The following is a 23,853-nucleotide window of genomic DNA, read 5'->3' as shown; positions in this document are numbered from 1 at the left end:
GGGAAATGGTAGAGAAGGAGAGAGAGAGAGAGAGAGCGAGAGAGAAAGAGAGAGAGAGAGAGAGAGAGAGAGAGAGAGAATCTCAAGCAGGCTTTGTACCACCAGCACAAAGCCTGATGCAGAGCTCAAACTCATGAACTACGAGATCATGACCTGAGCCGAAGTCGGACACTTAACCGACTGAGCCACCCAGGCGGCCCTAGGTGGGAGACTTCTTAAACAGGAGCTGCTTGGATGACAACTTTTTCCAGAATGTAGCTGGATAGCTTTTACGCTCCGCTTCTCTCCCTTTCACGATGTGATTAGAGATCTGTATCCATAAATGCCTGTATTTCCTAACTCATCTCAGAAGTGAATTTGCAAAGGACGGATCACTGTCAAATTATTTGCCACGTAACCCTTTCTGTTTTCCCCAAAGATTTTTAGACACCAACTGGTTTTCTGGATAATGGATTAAAAGTCCTAAAAGCAGTGGAATCAAAATCATTTGCCTAAACAAAGAGATGGAAATAAGTGTGTTGAATGGACTCGGCTTTCCTTGTGCTACGAGACTCTATGGTGTGAAATGTTTCACATCCTTCGTCTGCCAGTTCTGGTGCTGCCCGTTTTATATAAAAAGCTTCTTCACCCCATTTTTAGCTTCCTTCTTTTGTGTTTTATTTTTTTTCCCCTTTTAACAGAAATTCTGGCATTCAACTTACCTCCAAGAATAGCTCAAAGCTGAAGTTCACAGTTTAGTCATGAGAACTACATTTCTCTCCACGTTGGAAATACTCTTCCCCAATCTCTGTCATTAAGAGTCCTACAGAGCTAGGTGATTTCAATTACAATGAAACATATCACTTTGTAGAACATAGAGGGGGAGTATATTTCCTACAGGAAGGAGAATTCATAACACTGAGTTTTCGTATCAATAATATGTGCTCCCACTCTACACCTTAAGAATTTTATGTGTCTATAAGAACATCTCTTCCTTGAAAAAGAAGGTTTTGTATGGAAAGCACAGCTCTAGTATATTAAAATGCATGCCTGTATATTTCCTAGGCTGGAAAGGTTTTCAAATGATGACTATAATTTATAAGAATGGTAGAATACTTTTACACGGATTTTGTGTTGGAAAATACTAACCGGCAGCAGTTATAAAATATATTGGAAAGAATCCAAGAGAGCTCCCTGAATGGTCTTTTATTTCTCATCATACGATCCTATTTCAGAATCTCTTTCTCAGTCATTGTTGAAAATATAAACATCGTTTTTCCTTTTCAGAGAAGTGATCGGGTTAGTTTACCGGTCGAAATGAGCAAAACGGGAGGAGACACATGAGGTCTGCGTGTTTTTGTGTTAACGGTCCGTATGAACCAGTGGCGTATTTTCAAAATGATACTTTCCTAACCTTGTATTTAATGAGTTACGAAACTTGCGCCCTTCCCGGGAGCACACCTGCCAGACTCCCTGCTTTCTCAGCCCAGACCCTGGGAGTTGTGTTTACTTACGGAAGCGCAGTTTTCAGACTTGTCTTCCACAAAACCAATCTGGCACGGCGTCCTCTGATTCTGTAACCAGTAGTCTGTAGACTCTAGCAGACTGTTGCTTCGAAGAACCTAAGGGAATCCAGAAAACCTTCTTAGTGTTACAAGGTCAGGTTTTCTAGTTAAACCAGTGGTTCTTTTCTGAAAAACCTGTTTTTCGTGTTTTCTTTACCTCAGAGCATCTGGATACTGGAAAAAAAAAACACCTTGCATGATAATAGCACCTCTAGAACATGTAAAATAGTCAACCGGGAGTTGGTTTTAGAGGAATGCAATGGTATTGAAACTGATGCTTCTTCTGTCATCAAGTCCTACATCTGGAAACTTCCATGATGTCCAACATGGGGAAACTTCCAATGACTATTTTGGGGTATGGTTCATTTGGCATTCAGGCTCAAAGTTCATTTTAGAGCTGGTGCTCTTGTACACTCTATGAATATTTTCAATCTTAAAAAATGTACTGTTTTTCCTTTTGGTGAAATATTGCTACTGAAATGATGATTCTTTTGTATTATCACTTATTTTAATTTTTTTTAATGTTTATTTTTGAAGGGGAGAGAGACAGAGCGCGAGTGGGGGAGGGGCAGAGAGAGGAAGACACAGAATTCGAAGCAGGCTCCAGGCTCTGAGCTGTCAGCACAGAGCCCGAAGCGGGGCTCGAACCCACAAACCGCGAGATCATGACCTGAGCCAAAGTCGGACGCTCAACCAACTGAGCCACCCAGGTGCCCTGAAATGATGATTCTTAAGCTTCAGCTTTGCTAATGTGTCTGTGAAATAGGGCTCAATTTTTCTAGAATACCTAACGTATTATGTTAAGTTTTAAAATTATCAGGAATAATTAAAGTGCCTCGTGATAATCATTTTCCACTTAGAAACAGTACAGTAAAGCGAAACAAATTTGAATAAATGAATTAACAAAACCAAATATGATTTACAAATGACTTGTTTCTGGGCTTGGATTTTAAAGCACGGAAGAAAAATCCTATTTCTGAGACAAGACATTTTGAAGATGCAATCTCATGAATAACCAAACAATTCAATTTCTAATGTGTCTTAACATTGCCCAAACATTCCACGAGATTTTTTCCAACTTACATAAGATTTCCAGTGCTCTCCTGGTGCCCTCTACTTTATTAGGGTGCATGTCTGCTAATATTTGACCTTCACTTAAGCAATAGAACAGATTTAATCAGTTTGGTTAATGCCACAAAAATAGAATGGCACTTTGATTACATTTTATTTGTATAACAAAGGATAGTCTTATGCTATAAAGATAAAAATACATGAATTTTTGTCTCAGTTGTGAGTTAGCCAAATATAATTCTGACACATTTTTCCATAACACGTCTTGTTTTCACCAAGAAATGTTATTTGCTTTTAAATCTTCCCACTCGATGTTTCTTATCATCTAGAGATGACAGATTTCCATCATTCTTTTCTAGAACAGCACAAAAAGACCTACTATGGATAAGTAGGTATTTGAATGATGAACTTGGGCTATGACTGTGGACTAAAGTTAGCAACACAGCTTTTCAGTTCTCTTACGGATTTTACCTGAACTGTGGTTCTCAAAGTGTGGGCTGGCCTACCAAGGGAACCCTGAAATCTTCCAGAGAGGCCCGCAAACAATTTCCATAATAACAGGAAGACATTACTTGTCCATTTCACTCTCACAGTCTCTTAAATCCTCTGTGGAGTCCTCCAGGGCCCATGTGAGGTGTCACAGCAAGACCGGCCATGTGCCGAGGCTAATGGCAGGGTCTAGGTGCCTTCTGCCAAGTTAGACGTTAAGGAGATGTGCTAAAAATGTAAAATGCCATCACTCTTTTCACTAAAAGAGGTGTTTCTTTTGAAACCAATTTAACTTTACATAAAATTTCATATTAATTCCTGTGTTGCTGATTATAGCCATTTTTTTGATAAAGATGTGGTATGTTTATGTATATATGTATATATATGCACATATACAGTCATCAAAAAGAATGAAACCTCGCCATTTGCAATGACATGGATAAAGCTAGAGAGTATAATGCTAAGTGAAATAAGCCAGAGAAAGACAAATACCATATAATTTCATTCATGTGTGGAATGTAATCATATGTGGAATTTAAGAAACAAAACAAAAGGGGAAAGGGGAAAAAGAGAGAGAGAGAACCCAAGAAAGAGACTCTTAATTATAGATGACAAACAGATACCAGAGCAGAGGTAGATGAGGGGATGGGTTAAACAGATGATGAGGATTAAGCAGTGAACTTGTGACGAGCACCAGGTGATGTATGGAAGTGTTAAATCACTATACTCTGCACCTGAAAGTCCTATTACACTGTACCTTAACTGGAACTTAAATAAAAACGTGTAAAAAGATGCATGTTGACATTTAATGTGTTTATTGTTGCTTTAAAATATTTTAAAATAGGACCTATCATTTTGAAATAAGTAAATAAGTAATCCCCCCGATTTTCTTAGCTTTAATTGGTAATTTGAAAAAAGTAAAACGTCAGAAAGTAAAATCCCTGTAAACAAAAGCTTTGTGAGGTCCCCAGTACTTTTTTTTTAGAGCGCAAGGGTATTTTGAGCCCCACCCTTCTCCCAAATTGAGAACCACTGATCTAGATTCACTTTATTTAAAGTAGAAAACGTCTCTTGCTCCAGCCCCCTCCTCACTGCCATCCACTTTTACTTCCATCACGGGACAGAGCTGAAGAGCACCTCCTTGAGTGGGTCTGAGTTGACATCCTAGCTTAGCCATTGGTGGCAGAATGACCTCGGGCAGTTGACCTCAATTCTGAGTTTCAGCTTCCACACCTGTGGGCGGGGAAAATAATACCCACGGGGTGGGATCACGAGTACTGGGGAGAGGACGGCTGTCACACATTGTGGCGCGCAGACGGAAGGTTATCCTCTCAGTACGTGCTTTTCGTTGTTACTATTTGAAGCGCACTACAAACGGAAATCGTAAATTGCATGCCTTCGCTTGAAATTAGTGGATTGAAACCATTTCAGATCTGTGAAGACAAATTCTCTTTAGCAAATGTTCTAATCTAAGGTGTGGTTTTCGTTCTGCATTTTGCGGTATTAATAGGCACAGCTACTATTTTTTATATGCTTAGAATGTGCTAGAAAATGTGCTAAAGTTTTCTCTCTTTTTTTAACCTTTTAATTTAATCCTTATTGCAATGTTACAAGGTCCGAGTTAAAGATAAGGATCTTCAGAGAAATTGTTATTTTGAGGGTGAAGGACCTTGAGGCTCAGAGAGATTTGAGTTTCTTCCCCAAGTTGCTCAGAGCCTCCTGGCTTTTGATTTGGTTTTAAAGACACCAAGGCCTGTGAATGAAATCATTTAATTATGCTGCCTTCCTTAACCATACAGAGTGACTCTAATTTGGGGTATGTCTCTCAAAAGTTACGTGCGTCCATTTTTCATGGGAATGTAACTACACCTTCTTATGGACTTCCATTTTAAAGCTCTTTTCCATGAATGAAACTCTCAGGTGACATTTTTCTTCAAGGAGAAGAAACATTTTATGATGTAAATTATAACAGTTAAATTAATCCACTTGGCCTGTATTATCAGTATTTTTTCTTTTTCTTTTTCTTTCAATATATGAAATTTATTGTCAAATTGGTTTCCATACAACACCCAGTGCTCATCCCAGAAGGTGCCCTCCTCAATACCCATCCCCCACCCCCCATCAACCCTCAGTTTGTTCTCAGTTTTTAAGAGTCTCTTATGCTTTGGCTCTCTCCCACTCTAACCTCTTTTTTTTTTTTCCTTCCCCTCCCCCATGGGTTTCTGTTAAGTTTCTCAGGATCCACATAAGAGTGAAAACATACGGTATCTGTCTTTCTCTGTATGGCTTATTTCACTTAGTATCACACTCTCCAGTTCCATCCATGTTGCTACAAAAGGCCATATTTCATTCTTTCTCATTGCCACGTAGTATTCCATTGTGTATATAAACCACAATTTCTTTATCCATTCATCCGTTGATGGACATTTAGGCTCTTTCCATAATTTGGCTATTGTTGAGAGTGCCGCTATAAACATTGGGGTACAAGTGCCCCTATGCATCAGTACTCCTGTGTCCCTTGGGTAAATTCCTAGCAGTGCTATTGCTGGGTCATAGGGTAGGTCTATTTTTAATTTTCTGAGGAACCTCCACACTGTTTTCCAGGGTGGCTGCACCAATTTGCATTCCCACCAACAGTGCAAGAGGAAAAACGTTGGTTAGATGCCATGAAGTAGGTGGCAATGCCTTAACCGTATGCGTGTTGTCAGGCCCGAGGGCCTCTTCCATCCTTGTCAAGGGGAGTGTAACCTTCTCTCCTTTCATACAACACAGTATTTTAATTTTTCAAAGGAAAGCATACTTTTACATCTATTTGTGTTAACGCTGAAAGAAATCCCTATTGTCAGCTTCTACCGCCCCTTGCCTGTGCTCTTTAAAATGTGGAACACCCATCAGTAAATCAGAGCCTTTGTTCACTCCGCACCATAACAATGTTAGAGATTTAAAAATGGAAGCATCAAATGAACATACCAGTTAATAATACTTCGCAGTGTAGTTTATTTATTTTTTTAAATTTTTTTTTAACGTTTATTTATTTTTGAGGCAGAGAGAGACAGAGCATGAACGGGGGAGGGTCAGAGAGAGGGAGACACAGAATGTGAAACAGGCTCCAGGCTCTGAGCAGTCAGCACAGAGCCCGACGCAGGGCTCGAACTCACAGACCGCGAGATCGTGACCTGAGCCGAAGTCGGCTGCTTAACCGACTGAGCCACCCAGGCGCCCCCTTCGCAGTGTAGTTTAATAAGTGCTCTGACTACCATCACTTCGAAGCCATTTCAAAGCTCACTCCTCAAAAAAGCAGCCACTGGACGTCTTCTACTTTCTGGATATTCAAAGCACAAGGCGTTAGGGTTGCAACAACATAGGTCAAGAAAAGAAAGCAACTGTTACTTATTCTTGTCCAAGGTCAGCCTTAGGAAGAGGACAGACATAGACACAAATCACTTGCGTCTTTCAGAAAGGTGGTGGCTGGATTGGCATGGTTTCCTGGTGAAACACTGAGAGGCAGAGATGGAGACATCCAAAGGCATCAGCCTGACGCTTTCCACTGCGAGATCCCCACGGCTGTGATAGACGCTGTCTCATGATGGGGCAGATGTTGACGAGAGCTGGCTAACCTGTTAGATTTCTCCTGCATTTAACTTCTCCAACAGAAAAATGAGCCCAGAAAGATCAATCTGTCAAGTCTTCTACTTTAAGGGTGTTTGTACCTATTTTTAAAATAAATAATAACTGAAAATATGCAAAGACCTTATTCTGTCCTATCCCGGGAGTGAAGAAAGTCAACAGCTCTTTGGACCTGCTTACTCAGTGGAAAATGCTAGAAAGACTTCCCCTTTGGTTATTCCATATCCCTTGGACACTGTCTTCTCTATGGTAGAGAAAATGCCAGAAAAAAGAAGTGAGATTTAAAATGAAACCTAAATCTTTCAATGCCTTCGAAGAAATATTTTGAAGAGAGCTTTGTTTAATGAGAGTACTCGTTCACTATATAAACTTAAAATCTGAATTTTATTCATAATTAAAGAAATAGCTCATCTGATAATGTTAATGATTAAAACAAAGTTTCCCCATCTATTTCGTTAATAGACATAATTAGTATCTATAGTATTGAATTATTGACAAAATAATTCTATATTTATTGAGAATGCCCTGGGGTAAGGCCCTAATATATATTATCTGAATTAAACCACTAGACATACAAGGTAGGATTTAAGAGGCCATATATGTAATGTGCTTAAAACAGTACTTGGCCCATAGCAAATTCCCAATAAACATTAGCTATAATAAAACACATATTTTCTCTTTTCCTCGGCTTAGAGGGGTCAATAATTTGCCTAGCTAGAGAAGTAGGATTTGAGCCAGGCTCTCTGACCCCAAAGTCCTCATTAGTCAGTGCTCTACTGCAAGTTGGTAAAATTACGTACTTTCTTGTTCTTATTCTACTGAATCCTGGTCTATACATTTATTCACCTCTCTTTCAGTGACCTCATCTGGGTGGTAAGGAGGTTCAAATCTCACTTCTGAGCCCCCTGTCTGTGTGGTCAAATCACCCACTAGCTCCCAGCCTCAGTTTTTGTAAACAATTAACTCATGCGATCTGAAGGCCTCTTCTTTATTGAACAGCATGTAACTCTTCCCTCCTCCTCCTGTTTTCCCTCTCCCTGCCTCCTTCTCCCCCAAATATATGAAGAGCCAAATAAACAGAATAAAAATTCAGCCTCCAATAAACCACTTAGCATCATAGGTTAGGCAATTTTAACCTGTGAAGAGCTAGATTTGGGTTTAATGGTTTAGTCAAACCATGAGAGACAGAGGAATGCCAGAAGGAAAAATACGTACTTGAAAACGGAATAATTTTGAGGCTTTATGAATATAATCTCCCTGCTGAGAGAGTCACTTGTTGAGGGGGGAAAGAGAAAAACTCATCAGGTTCCTCTATGGCTCATTTATTTAATCTGCTATTTTTAGTTGCCGATTTACTTATTTCAGAAGAAGATCTACTAATGAATGTGCTGTGTGTTCACAACCTTGAAATAATAATGGCACGTTTTCTCTTAAAATTGCCTGAGTGTCCTCAACAATGAAGAATGATCCTTCTGCATTATTTTTACACTTATTTCTTTATATATAGAGAGAGATCCAAGTTACAGAAACTGAGTTTTGATATGGAAGGAGGAGGGAGAAATAAACTCTTAGTAACCCACACATGGCTACCCAATGCCTTCAGTTATTTATTTATTTATTTATTTATTTATTTATTTATTTATTTCCAAAAGTAATTTAGCTTGGAGAAAGCAGTAGCTTATGGTTGGTTAGTCCCAGAGGTCTAGACACAGAACTGGAATTGTGTGCCATCTTACTGAGCAAACTTGGACAAGCCATCTAACTGCTGTGGGACTGAGTTTCATCTATTATGTGAGGACAACTAGAGCGCCTTCTGAAGGTCATTCCAAGGTTCAAATAAGAAAATGTTTGTTGAGGGCTAATCTCTTCACAGAGTAGGCAACTGATACATCACAGTTATTGTTAAAAGAATGCAGTACAATTTAATTTTTTTTTAATGTTTATTCATTATTGAGAGACAGAAAGTGGTGGGTGGGGGGCAGAAAGAGAAGGAGATACAGAATCTGAAGCAGACTCCAGGCTCTGAGCTGTCAGCACAGAGCCCGATGTGGGGTCTGAACCCACGAACGGTGAGACCATGACCTGAGCCGAAGTTGGATGCTTAACCCGACTGAGCCACTCAAATGCCCCAAGTACGAATTAGACAATGTTTTCTATTGGAACATTGTTTCTGGATCTTTGCATATTTGCCAATTTTTCATTAGTCATTCTATATGATACATCATTCTTGTTTCCCTCCTAGGTCTCTAATCTCTTTCTATTAATATTCGGTCAGCAAAGGTTCATTGAACTCTTTAGATGGTTGACACTTGGAATATCATAATGAGCAAAAATGGTCTGTGCCCTTTTGGAAATTCAACTATAATAGGGGAGGATAAGCATTCACCGGACTGTGATAAAGAAAGTGGGCGCTTTGATCAATGGCAATCCAGGGCAGGTATCACCCTGGAGGAGTGGGAGCTTCTATCTGGGGAAGGCCTGGCAGGAGACTATGCACCTGACCAGAGTTTGAAAGATACTTCTGAGCGGTCTGGGGATGCTGGGGGAGGCGTGAGAGGGTGGGGAAGAAAGGTCTCTTTTTCTGAATAGCTTTTCCTCCTCTGATAACCTCGCTTGGAATAGTCCCTCTAGTTCTGACCTCAGGGTGTTGCTCTTTCCTCCTTCTTCAGTCATTTTCCTCGGAGAGCTCACTAACTCTTGGGGCATTAATTACCACCCAGAGGGATGACACAATGGTCCACAGCTTAAGCTTTGACCTTTCTCTGGAGCTTGGCTTCTCACTTTTCTGTTAGTTATTATTCTTAGATCTCCTGCTGTCACCATAAAACTCTTGGTGTCTAAACCCAAACCCCCGCCTTTCCCAATTCCAGTCCCTACAAGAAACCTGACTCCCTAACTCTCCTGTTTGCAGTTGATGGCAGAACAATTCTCCTAGCTGCCCTGGCTTGGAACATCTATGCCATCTGGCATTTACTTCTTTGTCTGTTTCTTGTCTCATGTTCTGCTAATCATTTTTTCTTTAATTCTCTTCACATGTGACTGCATACCATGGACTAATCTAGTCTCTGAGTAATCCAATAGTGAATTACCCAGAATTGACCTCCATATTTATGAAACTTAAAATATGGCATGGGAGCCAAATAGTAAATAATGGAGCACTGAAATACACATTAGTTACAAGTTGTGGTGGGTAGTATGGAGAAATTCAACATGGCGAATTGACAGAGCGTAAAGGGGGGTGGGGATGATACTTGAGAAGGGCAGGTAGGGGAGGCTGGGGTCCTAACAATTCATGTTGTAATTGTCTGCTTCTTCTATCCCCCTCACTCCCTCACCCTCTGCTTCTCAAATCTACCCAGCTCACTGAAACCACAACGAAGGATAAGAATGTAAGCTTTCGAGACAGACCTGGTTGCAGTTTCCAATCTTTCCACCAGTTAACTGTGCGGCCCAAGGCAAGTCACTTATCCTCATTGAGACTCAGTTTTGCCATCCATAGGATGAAGTAAACATTGCCACTCACAATGAGGGATTTTTAATAGACATTAGTAATAGTAAATATGCCCGGCATCTGATTATTTGAGGTGTTCACAAAAAGGTTTCCCTCAGTAAATTGCTGATGTTACGTAATTCTCTTCCAAGACCTTAAGCCTCAATTGATTAATTGAGCCAGGATATATTAGCATTTTACCATCTATCAGACCTATCAGACACTGGGCTAGGCCCTGAGACATAGTAAAGAAAGAAACTATTTGCTGACAGTGAGACCAAAATTTTATGGGCTTGTTGCCAAACTATGGCCTAGCATCCAAGACAGAACCTAACTCAGCTCCTACCTGTTAATCATTTCAGGAATCATTTCATGCAGCTCCGATGTTTAAGATACTGCACTATGCCCACTCATTTACTAAAGAGCACAGTCTTGATGATGCACATGGTTTCCCTCATATCTTTTCATCTGCTCCTTGAATTTTTTTTAACAACGTTCTTTCCCAAGAACTAATTGAATCCAGGCTTCATTAAGAACTAGTTGCATTCAGGCTCCCCTTCCCATAGCAAGTATTTCTCTCTTCTGGTGAAATCTCTATAATGAAAGCAATATTCCTATCTCAGGGTTTTGGAATGTGCGTGCGTGTCTTTTCCTTCCTTTTATGATACGGGTGTAGGAGTATCTTATTCAATTTATCTTCCACACGTATCTCTTGACATACAGTTGGTCCTGCGCACCTGTTTGTTTTTTTTTGGCACCAAAATTTTTTTGGTATTTGGTGTAATAGAGATTTATAGTTTTCTTTTCCAATGACTGTGTTTCAGAAAGATTACTTGTGAGTGATTTATTCAGTAGGAATAAAATTTAAAAGTTATATCTAGGCATGTAATGATATTTATATTTCTGCAAGGCTTTTATTTCTCTCAAGGTTTTATGCAAAGGTAATGAAGAATTTTTAATTTTTTTAATGTTTATTTATTTTGAGGGAGAGAGAGTGGGCAGGGGAAGGGCAGAGAGAGACAGAGACACAGAATCTGAAGAAGGCTCCAGGTTCTGTGCTGGCAGCATAGAGCCCAACGCAGGGCTCAAACTCACGAGCCATGAGATCATGACCTGAGCTGAAGTCGGACCCTCAACCCACTGAGCCACCCAGGTGCCCCGGAAGGTAACAAAGAATTATAAATTTGAGCAAGATCTGCATTTTGTAGTCCTATACTATCAAAATATTATCAAATTTCGTTTTCTGGTAATTTTAAGTGTAAAGATGTAAAGCAGCACCAAACCTTTTAAGGAGGAAATTTTTACCCGCAAAATGCTGTATTTGCCTAATGCATGAGTGGCGATTAATGATGGAAGGCTCCTTAAAATTAACTGAATAATGTCAACATAAAAAAAGACTCATCTTTCTTCAAAACACAGATTTATCAACCCCTCCAAACAAGTAGACTCAGAGAATTTAAGAGTGCTGGAATAGTAGGACATCAATGCTTTCAGCTGTCTGCAGGCTGGACAGCGCCTGGGGTGGACATTCCTGGCCCAGCACCCCCGGCCCTCTGCTTACTCAAGGGTTTCAAACAAATACCATTTTTAAAATAGCATGTCACAGTATGAAAAACACTGTCCCCAGAAATCATTCTTTCAAATGTGACATACAATTTTCATGAAAGAAAGAAAAAGCAAGACCTATAAAATAAAGGGAGCAAGGGGAGCCCGTTGGAAGAGCCATGGGCATCATGTAGAGAAGAACCTCCAGGCTCCCACTGCTGTTCTAGACTCTTTCTAAGAAACCTAATTAAATGTTTCTTGCACAAGAAGACTTTAATGTGAGTAGGTCAATCAGATTTGCACAGTAAGTGAGAGATGGCAAACAGCTGATTAGTATGAAGGTAGCTACTCAGAGATGCTGTCACCTATGTGCTCCACAGTATAATCAATGGCATCTCTGCTGCAGATAATGTTTTCTTCATAGAGATATCACGGTCCTATAAGGTTCACCCTTTTGGGGGGCGCCTGGGTGGCTCAGTCGGTTACGTGTGCGACTGTGCCTCAGGTCATGGTCCTCTGGCTTGTGAGTTTGAGCCCCGTATCAGGCTCTGCGCTGCCAGCTCAGAGCCTGGAACTTGCTTCAGATTCTGTGTCTCCCTCTCTCTCTGCCCCTCCCCTGCTTGCACTCTGTCTCTGTCTCTCTCTCTCAAATAAATAAACATTACAAAATTTTTTTAAAAATAAGCAAAAATAAAAAAGGATTCACCCTTTTTTTGTGTGTAAAGTTCTCTGAGTTTTAAAAAACACACAGAACTGTGTAACCACCATCCCAATCAAGATGTAGAACAACTGTTCAACTCCTTCCCTCTCCCCAAATTCCCTTTTGCTCCTTTTAGTCGAGTGCCTCCTAAGTCCTGGCCCCTGGCAGCCACTGATGTGATTTCTATCCCTAAAATGTTGCCTTTTCTAGAATGTCATGTATGTGGAATCATTTAGCATGTAGCCTGTTGTGACCTGTTCCTTTCACTTGGCATAATTAACGTGTTTGGGATTCATCCATGTTGTTGTGTGTTCAACACTTCTTTTACTATGGAGTGGTGTTCCATTGTATGGATGCATGCAGATTTCTATTCGTTTTTAAATTTTTTTTAATGTTTGTTTACTTGTGAGAGAGAGGGAGAGACAGAGGTGCGAGTGGGGGAGGGGCAGAGAGAGAGGGAGACACAGAATCGGTAGCAGGCTCCAGGCTCTGAGCTGTCAGCACGGAGCTCAGCTTGAACTCACGAACCGTGAGATCATGACCTGAGCCAAAGTCGGATGCTTAACCAACTGAGCCCCCAGGCGCCCCACATACAGATTAAACACACACACACACACATTTACCCACTGAAGAACATTTGGGTTGGTTCTAGTTTTTGGTAAATACAAATAAGGCTGCTACAAACATAGGCTTACTGGTTTGTCACACTTTTTCAACGTTTTTTATTTATTTTTGGGACAGAGAGAGACAGAGCATGAACGGGGGAGGGGCAGAGAGAGAGAGGGAGACACAGAATCGGAAACAGGCTCCAGGCTCCGAGCCATCAGCCCAGAGCCTGACGCAGGGCTCGAACTCACGGACCGCGAGATCGTGACCTGGCTGAAGTCGGACGCCCAACCGACTGCGCCACCCAGGCGCCCCTGGTTTGTCACACTTTAAGGTTTTCTTTTGCTTGGGAGAGATGGATAGGTGGTGTGGGTCGCTTTGTAAGAAACTGGTAAACTAGTTTCCACGGTGGATTTGCCACTTTCCATTCCCACCAGCAAGGTATGAGAGTCCGCGTTGCCGCGTATCCTGATCAGTACCCGGTGTTGTCAGATTCGCTTCAAACTCATTTTGGACCTTCTACTAGGTTCATAGTGGTATTTCGTCATGGCTTATCTTCCCTTTAATTTGTAAAGATATGGGGTATTTGTTCCTTTTTAAGATTCTTCTAAAATGAAACTCTACGCTGGTGAAGACCTTGTTCCTTTTTAAGATTGTTCTAAAATGAAACTCTACGCCGGTGAAGACCTTATTCATAAAACCGTAAAGCATGAATTGGACTATACCGGATGCTAACTCCGATTGCCGTCTCAAAGAGGAGGACAATGTCATCCACAGCAAGTGTCCACTCGCTCACTCATTCATTCAGCAACTACTTGTTGAACACCTGCTGGCTTGGAGGTATTTTTTTTTTCATCTTGTTTTGTAATTTAAATATAATTTGTTCCTCACAAGATGCTTTTATCCCATGGGAAAGGCAATTAGAAGTATATAGACATGGGAGTTCAGGAGGTGATGGCATAATATCATACTTGTTAAGCTCCCCTGGGGTATGGGCGTAGATCCTTCAACATTTATATCTCTCCATCTCTCTCTGTTCGCTATTTATGTGAAGGGTATAGTACAGTGACCTGAAATGTGACATTATATTAGTATTTGTCTCTCTGTGTCTGATTTAGTCACTTAGCATCATACTGTCATGGAGGTCCGTCCATGTTGTGAATGGCAAGATTTCCTTCTTTTCTACAGCTAAGGAGTATTCCAGTGTGTATATACACCGCATCTTCTTTACCCATCCGTCCATCCGCTGATGGACACTTACGTTGTTTCCATATCTTGGCTGTTGTAAATCATGCTGCAAAGAACACAGAAGGAGAACACTTGCTGTTTTCACTAGGAGCTGCTTAACTAACCGGGCATTCGGTGGTGAACGAGACAAGAATAAAGACATAGTCTTGTTCTCATTCTGTTGGGGAAGGGCAGACCGTAATCAAATAAATTTTATAGACAGAGAAAGAAATGGAAGGACACAATGAAAACTACTGTAAGGATACATAAAGCCAGAGAAAGGGATCAAGAAGTAAGGGACGCTATTTTGGAAAGTATTTTCTGGCAGGCCTCTCTGAGGGTGACAGTGGGCCGAGATCTGAATGAAATGAGGCGCCAGCCACATATCCTTCTGGGGGAAGAGCATCCCAGGCAGAGAACATCGGCAAAAACAAAGGCTCAAGGCAGGAGTTTGCTGGTTGTACTCAAAGAACAGCAGAGAGACCATAACGGCCGTGCAGAGTAAGCAGCGAGAAAAGTGAAGAGAAAGAAACGTTTTGCTTTTTCACTGACAAGAAATCCAGTGCTGAGCTTGGCCACACATTCTGTAATGTCTTGAAGCACTCTAAGATTCCACAAAGGTGTTTCATTATATTTTTGGAATGTTTAGTCACTGGCTTAGTAGCGTTTAAGTCTAACACTCACGCGCGCGCACACACACACACACACACACACACACACACACAAGGTCAGAAAATTTTGTGTAAGTTTACACATGTAATTTCATGTTATTTAATCTCTGCTTTAGCACACTTTCTGAGAATTCTGTAATTTTTTGTTTTCCACTCTGAGAAATAATGCCTTTCCATTATTTCACAGGGAAACCGTAATGTTATTTCAAGCACACTGAAATCCCAGGAAGAAACAATATACAAACTGGACGTAAAGCTTCTGTGAAAGAAACAAAAATACTAGCATAAAAAACTCAATTGGTTCAGTCTTCTGTTACTGAAGGTTTAATTAAATGGTAAGATAACATTTTCCTTTTAATGATGATTCTAGTGGCTGGCTGCCTGAGTTCATGTCTGTTTAGTGTCCTATGACAAAACAAGAAAATGTTTCCAAAGGATGTTTTCCTGTTCGTTGGACACATTTTGTAATATGATTACTGTTTGGTTAGGTGTGACGCATTCTTGCATGGATTCCATTGACACCTGTTACAATTCGGAAGTCTCGTAATTGATTATGTGGAAGAAAATTCCAAAGTGAAGTAAACATTGCTAACGGTGTCATTTCAAAGTAGGGTGGGGAGGACACGGAGTACGAAGTAGGACGATGCCCATCTCCTGTTTCAATTCTGGCAACACCGTGAACGTCCAACTTTTGTCAATCGCAACTGTACGACCTCCTGAAATACATCCTTCTACTTTGGACTGAAATAGAGATAATGAAACACCTGCTGGCTGCATGGCCAATCCTGCCTCAGTCAGTTTGGCTTTGTCAGCACCAATCATAATTCCTTCAAAACAAGTTATGCAATCTGGTGCCTTTTGTCTTTAATAAGCCTGTACGCCCCTCTTGCAATTCAGAGCGCTCTCTTAATTTCAGTCCACTCTGTGTCTAAGGCCCCAAATAAATGCTTCTGGTTGCTTGACAGCCTCTTCTTCTTGGTCAACAATTATTTTGAAAGTATCGGAAAATAAGGGAGCTTTTTAAGGTTCGGGAACAAAACAATCCTCCATTACAGAGGAGGAAAGTGCCTAGAAAGAACCAGATCAGAAGCATAGTTGGTTGGGAAGGCTGGGAAGATAATGGTTAAGCAAAGGATCTGCAACCCGTTCTCTGTCTTTACGGTGGAGGGGGCGGGAGGGATTACCTCCAGATGAGAAAGAAGGCAACGTTGTCATAAATATACTAAGGACTGGCTTCCAGATACACTGTGTTTTCATAGCAGGACGGTCCTTACCTACGTAAGGCTTTTAGCAATGGGTACCTGGCCTAACTAAACTTGCTTCTGATAAATAAACATGGAATATACTGATTTATGGAACATCCGTCTCTGATAAGTGTCACGCATGGATGAAACTATCTGAGTATAAAATGGAGATTTTTCTTGAACAAAAAGGCTCTCTTATCTGAAATTCGTGTCCCCGCGTGTGGAATTTAGAGACCCTGTGTATTGACCTTGGCCACAGTGCATCCTAATGCGGCAAGAAACAAACGACACAGAGCCTCAGGAACAGTTTCGGACATCTTCCTGCTTTTCTTGGGCCGCACAATTACTTGTATCCTGGAAACCACACTGTATCTCAATGCAGTCACAGAATGGGATAAGAGCACAGAAGACAATTCGGAAATATCAAACCATTCTTGTTTCCTTTTGCCACATCACACAGATGTCAGCTGGCTGAAGAATGCTTTGAAAGTTGATCAGAGCTTTTTCTGCATGAAAGTGATAACTGAGTTGAGTCTCAAGTATAAAACGCAAGAGTTACAGAAACAGATATACTCAGGAAATGCAAATATAGTATAATTTATGAATGGTCAGCAATGTTTTAAACCGAATAAAATGAGACATATAAATAGAGGACAGCTGATTGCTATTTAATTGCTATTTAGAAGCAGTATAATGCTGTAATGTTGATATGATCTGTGAGGGGAACGTGATTTTTAATGTTAGGAGAAGCAAAATACAAGAACAACAAGTATGCCGGAAAATATAAGATACGCATCAAGGGTTACCATTCATTTGGGATTATTTTGTGTAGGTTTGCAAAGTGTGGATCGTGCAAAATTTGCCATTGGTCAAAGGGACAGTGGATTCAGTGGCCATGTGTTCCTTGACAGTTGTTGCATGCCTTTGGCCTTTGGCAATTATAAGAAAGGGAAAACTGTCATTTCTTGACTCTTCTCCTATTTGAAAGAAGCTATTGGAAGCATCTACCTTTCAATATGTAAGCTGATGGCCATGTAATTTGCTAAGGGAGACACCGGCTTCTTGGATGCTCTCCCTCCTGTAGAGTATGAGCCCTTATGTGCGTCTTTCAGGGTGGGTCTAACTTTCAAAAGGCCTCCTAACTACAAACACCCAAATGGGGGGCTCCTTGTCAGGGATTCATTTACCAAAAGGCCTCCTCAGAGGGCTGTTCCAATTTATCTGCGTCATATCCTTCCTTCCTGCTCTGACACTGCCAGAAGTGACAGTGGGCACTTCAATCAGAAGGGCAAGCCTGATAAGATACAGGAAAGGTGGAAGCTGTTAGGGCTGATGGCGAATACAGTATCTACTCCAGACTCCAAAATCAAGAGGGTGGCTTAGATGGGAGACTGACAGGAAAAGAGAGCAAGCCTGAAGGCTTGAGTGGTAGGGAGGAAGGGTGGCGGGTCTTTTAAACACCCAAATATAGAAAGGAAAAACATTTTGAATGACAGAGTAGATATTTTTTAAAACGTTAGATCCCTTGCATTTTTGTAGACAGATATTTAATACGTAATGTACAGGTTTGGGGGAAATTGGAAGAATCGGGAAAAAAAAATCACTTCCCTGGTTCCCATCGCATAGCATCATCCCCAACTCCACAAAATGTTCTAAGCTATTTTAGGGTTTCAGAGTCCTACTTTTTGCTCGAAAAAAAGAGAGAAAAGAAAAGGCATTGCAAGATCCTTCCAGGAGTTCTTCACACATAGCAGAAAGGATGCTCAAGGAACCTAGCGGAAGAGGACAGAGTAAGACTAGCATGTTGGAATCGTAAGCACTGTGGGACCATTGCCGGAGGGCAGAGAGAGGTGGTGTGGAGTCCTGAATAGAAGTCTTCAAACATACTGATTTTGGAATAGGAAGCTGAATCACCTTCAAACTGCAAAATAAGCCATAATTGATAGTTTTGAACAAAGTCTCCCACATAGGATTACTGAACTGACATTTTCCAATGACATGTTTTTGCTGAAGGCAGAGGAAATTAGTGCCACCAGGGCCCTCATTATCTGCATTCTGGCCTCAGTGCAACTATGGCCTCGGAGATGTCAATGCACTCAGAAGCTTCCTTAGGTGTTTAGTGAAATGACTCCCTGAGGGAATTTTGTGGCTGGCTCTGTAGATGGAACTGGCTGAATCTGAATGCATGCACGTCTTCTGCTACTTCGTCTCCAAGCTCTTCTTCCCAGTGACCTCAATGATACCACAGCTCACGGATGTTCCCGCTTAAACAGACGGCGTTCACGGTTCTGTTTAACTCTCACTCCTGATCTTGACTTCCCCACGTGTCTCTCCTCCCACTGTCTGTGTGCAGGTTCCGCCCCTCCTCTCCCTGCCCCACCCCCTGGGGCACATCACCTGTGCTCCTTCTGGCATCCTAGATTCCTGTCTCCCTTTGCTCTAAGGAATTCTTTTCAAAACTATGAAGCTCTAAAGCTTTCTTCAAATATCACTTTTAGTAACACGATTCTGCATTTATTTTCTTAAAAACCTCCTTATTTCTTCAGTGCCTCTGATTACTCCTGCAGAATGGTGATAAAACAGGACACCTAGGCCATGTGACAAAATTCAGACCATTCTGGTCTAAAGAGCTGGGTCTGGAGACCATTGCCAGGCTGCATGATGAGAAGAGAGTATTTATAAAGCTGTGAGTGCTGTATACTCCGGGGCAAAAAGCCTAGTATCTTCCTTCTGCAGAAAGGTGAGCACACCCAATTATGCTGATTTTGTTTTGAATCTTATTCGCATATTTACATTTTTAAAGCCCTTCCTTCCTGTAAGAAATCAGCTTCTAGAAGCACAGCATATTATAGCTGTTTTCTGTCATGCACTTCCCGGAAATACTACTGGGGCTTTTGGCCCAGAGCAAGACAATCCTGACCAATAAAAGTGTCTTTGGAGATACAGATCAGATTCTGAAAAAGCCTCCCAATTTGTAAGTCTGCGCCTGCACACATTAATCGAATTGCTTTCGTTAATTACATGTCATCAAACTGAGATGAGCTTAGATGAAAGTGTATTTTACAGAATAAGATGAAGTTGCCAGGGACATCCATTCCGCCAATTCTTCGGAGGTTTCTATGCTACTGTTGACGACAAATTAAAGTCAGCTTCAAGGAGGCCTGTCATGGCAAAGAATGCTCTTGAAGCTTCAAAGAGATGATCAGATATCCTATGAAGATCAAACTCTACCTTTGGGAACCTGAAATGTTTTCAGTCTGTAGCCTCGGGTTAGTCTAGGTTTAGTGTGGATTTAATTAACATGACATAAAAAGAGAAGGAACTTGGGGTGTCGATTTCTCCCCAACAATTCTTTCGCCACATGGATTCTATACAAGAGGCTTGATTCCACTATAGCCCAAGGAGCAAATCTTCAGTCCAGGAAGTGAAGTGAGGATTGAAAATGTCCAGCTACTGTGGAAATGTGACATTGAGTGTAATGCTTTCAAAGTAGAAGAAAACCCAGCAGAAATTCAACGAAACAGGGGGACCATGGGTACTACCTCAGGTTAGTTTTAAAATTCTATTTAAATAATTTTTCCCTTGTGGAAAGATTGTTTATTTGGAATCAACTAATACAGACTGAGCGTCAACTTTGTGTGCCAAGAACTTACACAAACCTTTTTGCATATAAACGTTATGCCAACACCAGGACATCTGAGTCAGGGAAGTTATGTCACTGGCCTAAGATCACACAGTAAAAGGGAAATCTGGAATCTGACTCAGATGTTTAGATTCTAAGTCCAGCTTTGTTACTTGGGATCCTACTTGCCTTCTAGAGAAAGCGGATATTTATTTATTATAAAAACAACATAAAAGCATTTCACTTAGTGTCTGCTAGATATAAAAGGATAACATTTATAATCACTTAGCTCACTTAATGGAAATCCCTATGATTCAATCTAACAATGATGATTGTATTTGTCTTATAAGAAGGATTGGTCCTATGAGAACGGGGAACATCAGGCAAGATCTATGTGAGGTAAGATTCAAGAGGTACTACAGAGGGCTCTATTATTCACTTTCCACCAGCTACTCTTTCTCTCCCATTTTGTTCCTGCAATATTTTGAAATTCCATCCTTTTATTTATTTTTTTAAATATTCATCTATTTTTGAGAGAGAGAGAGAGAGAGAGAGAGAGAGAGAACAAGCCAGGGAGGGGCACAGAGAGAGAAGGAGACACAGAATCTGAAGCAGGCTCCAGGCTCAGAGCTGTCAGCACAGAGCCTGACGTGGGGGCTTGAACTCATGAGCCGTGAGATCATGACCTGAGCGGAAGTTGGATGCTTAACTGACTGAGCCGCCCAGGTGCCCCGAAATTCCATCATTTTCGATGCATTATTTTGGAGTATCACACTGCATACATTAAAACTTTCCCAGCTTTTGGAGCTCAGTAAATTATGGTGACACAGAGGCTATCTCACATTCCAACTTGGATGGATCGGTAGTGTCTGCTTGGAGCTTCAAGATGGGTAGAATTCTGAAGTCAAGTCCAGGTTCAATAGGCTTGATTCCCAGGGCCAGTTAAAGGCGGGGGCAATCACACTGGTTTAGCTGTAGCAGTAGCTAAGTAAAAACAGATTTTATTTGTTACAACTATTTTAACCTACACAGTGACTCAGTGAGAAATTTATTTGATACCTTTCCTAGTATTTAGAGGAAGGGGAAAAGAAAGAGAAAGGATCATTCCGAAGCTCAAGCTGGGATAACCAGGTAACTTATTGCGCACGGGGCACTTCTGAGAACAAAACGGGGTCTATTAATGCGAGGATAATACATGTAAACCATGACTGGGCGGTATGATCATCTTAGCTCTGGTGCAAGGCAATCCCTTAAGGATTTCCTCCTTCAAATAAGCCCACCAAAGTCATTTTCTTTTCTGATGCTGTGGCTTTTTCCACAGCTGTGGCCTCCAGTAATTGTATTTCCCCAACAGCAAAGAGGAATGGAAGCATCTGCATGTGGGCAGGATTCCTGCAACCCTTAGGGATTTCATGAGACACTCAGGAGAGAGACTCAGTCCTTTTGCAAGTTTTCAGAAGCTGATTATCCAACTAATGCATCATCTTCTGGACCCTTGTCTCCTGTCTTCCACCAGTTAATTTAGCAATATGTCAGTTCTGATAAGAAGATCTGATGGGGAAGAAGATGAGGCTATCACATAAAATCAGTTTGGGGAATTACCAACAGATTTCAATGATCCATGGTACCCTTATTGAAGGTTGATTGACTGTGAACAGTGGTGATTCAGCTGGACAGCCTTGCTATTTCTATGATAAAGCTCTGCTTGTATTTTCTGTCTCTTTGAACATACATTATGTGTGCATTTAGAGTCTCACTTACCTAGACCCATTGCCTGTGATTAACAAGCTCTTTTCCCCCCAGATTGATCAATGATCACTTAAATCGGCTTGCAGTGATATACAATAAAATAAAGGCGTGAAACCATTCAATATTCAAAGTCTTTTTATTGAGGGCCTACGTGCTAGATGTAAAAAAGAAAACAACAGTGAGCTACTCTTTGAGGGGGAAGTGTAACGACTAGAGCCTACAAGGCATATACCATGTGGCATTCACGGGTACTTAAACTGCCTTTAAATGCAATTATTGTCTAAATGGAAGAGAGTATTTAAAATGAAAGGAATGGACCACAACATTAGAAAAATATATTCCGGGACACAAAGGGGTTGACTTCTCCTGCATTCATTTGTAGCAACCCTTCCTAAATAAATTTGCTTGGCTCTTCTCTTCGCTCATTCAAATCTCGACCGTATTTCAAAGTCTAAACTCAGATCCGATTCTCTTTCTGGAGATTATGGTCTGCTGCAGGCCAAAGGTCTCTCTCTGCTTTTTGCTATAAACTGTGTAGTCATCCTACATAATTATTTAACTGGTGAATTACTTAGTTTGATTTTTTCAACTGAGAAACCGATATTGTCTCCCACACTAGACCCCGACTATGTATCTATTCTTGTATCTCTCCCTAAGATCTAACGGAATTTTGAATGTATTTACATTGGACCATATGAAATTGCCTATAATTGATCATTTTTCATCTGTAATAAAGGGAATTTCGTACGGTTCAACTTACTAATAGTTCTAGAAGTGGTGGTGGTATGAGTAGGATTATATTTAAACCTTTAAATTCTTGGGGCGCTTGGGTGGCTCAGTCGGTTAAGCATCCAACTCTCGATTTTGGCTCAGGTCATGATCTCACAGGTGTGAGATCGAGCCCTGTGTCAGGCTCTGTGCTGACAGTGTGGAGCCTGCTTGGGATTCTCTCTCTCTGTCTCTCTCTCTGTCTCTGTCTGCCCACTGCTTGCAACCTCTTTCCCTCTCAAAAATAAACATTTAAAAAAAACTTTAAATTCTATTTGTATATATACATATATATTATATGTATACATATAAACATATAATAAATAATTGAGTTTGGGTTTTAATTTCTTGAACAGATGTTCAGCCCCAAAACGCTCTATTTAGTACCTTCCAGACACGATTTATAAAAAATGAATACGACCGCCTCTATCTCCAGAAAACAAACATAGCTGACATAACAGATCACAAGGTACCAACTCTCTCAGCATGGTCATATATATATTAAATTTTTTTCTGGCATCACATACTTACTGAAAAATTTCCTGTAGGATAATATTACTCATAAACACTCTTTATTTTGAGTGCTTACCATATGCCAGACACCGTTCTAAACATTTCATATCTATTAATTCACTTGTGCTCAGCTGTCACCTTCTTTTTTCTGATGAGCAAATTGAGGCATGAATAGGTCAGGTAATTTGCTCATGATAACACAACTAGTAATGACTGAACTGGGTGTCAAATTCAGGCAGTCTTCTTTCAATCCTTAATTTAAATACCATGTGGGCTCTAATCAATAGAAATAGAGTTATTTAAAAATGAGAATAAGGGGCGCCTGGGTGGCTTGGTCGGTTAAGCGTCCGACTTCGGCTCAGGTCATGATCTCACGGTCTGTGAGTTCGAACCCCGCGTCGGGCTCTGTGCTGACAGCTCAGAGCCTGGAGCCTGTTTCAGATTCTGTGTCTCCCTCTCTCTCTGCCCCTCCCCTGTTCATGCTCTGTCTCTCTCTGTCTCAAAAATAAATAAACGTTAAAAAAAATTTTTAAAAAATGAGAATAAATGAAAAATGATTTAGCCTTGTGAAATGTATAGCATCTGGTGAAGATTATAATTTGGAGTTACAGAGTTGAATAGAACATACCCAGGGCTTGAAGACCTCTCTTAGAAGAAACTCAAAATCATTTTGAATTATAGTGTCTCAGTTTTCTGCATTAAAATGCAAATTTATAGCACTGACTCTTCTATGAGAATTGTATGAGAAAGAATAATAGATCATATAACACATGGTAATTAGAGCCTTGAACTAATGAGACCAGTTTATTTTTATATCTGGTTATGAATGTATGCGTGCAAATACTTTTGTAAAATTATGTTTAATGCTACTTTTCTATCATCAGCTTATGTTCTCTAACACAGGTATGTGTCATTTTCTTTGTTACTTAGAACAATACAAACACGACACAAGCAGAGAATAAATAAGGCTGCTTAACTGGGTATAGT

At 40.7% G+C, this 23,853-nt stretch overlaps 1 protein-coding gene and 1 non-coding gene across 4 annotated transcripts in view; both read right to left on the bottom strand.

The window, feature by feature from the left end:
- SPHKAP (SPHK1 interactor, AKAP domain containing) overlaps positions 1-23,853 on the bottom strand; it is a 161,323-nt gene that overhangs the window by 98,680 nt on the left and 38,790 nt on the right. For all 3 annotated transcript variants that reach the window (XM_019445688.2, XM_019445685.2, XM_019445686.2), the window contains exon 3: positions 1,494-1,601. In XM_019445688.2, coding sequence (XP_019301233.2) covers positions 1,494-1,601 — 108 coding nt within the window. The remainder of the gene's footprint in view (positions 1-1,493; positions 1,602-23,853) is intronic.
- Positions 5,750-5,874, bottom strand: LOC128772778 (U6atac minor spliceosomal RNA). Its single transcript, XR_008416931.1, has one exon. It is a non-coding gene; the product is annotated as a U6atac minor spliceosomal RNA (small nuclear RNA).

Source organism: Panthera pardus, unplaced genomic scaffold (assembly GCF_024362965.1).
Source record: "Panthera pardus isolate Hobbes unplaced genomic scaffold, ASM2436296v1 HiC_scaffold_10, whole genome shotgun sequence".
Taxonomy (NCBI): Eukaryota; Metazoa; Chordata; class Mammalia; order Carnivora; family Felidae; genus Panthera; species Panthera pardus.
This window is presented reverse-complemented; position numbering and strand designations above follow the sequence as displayed.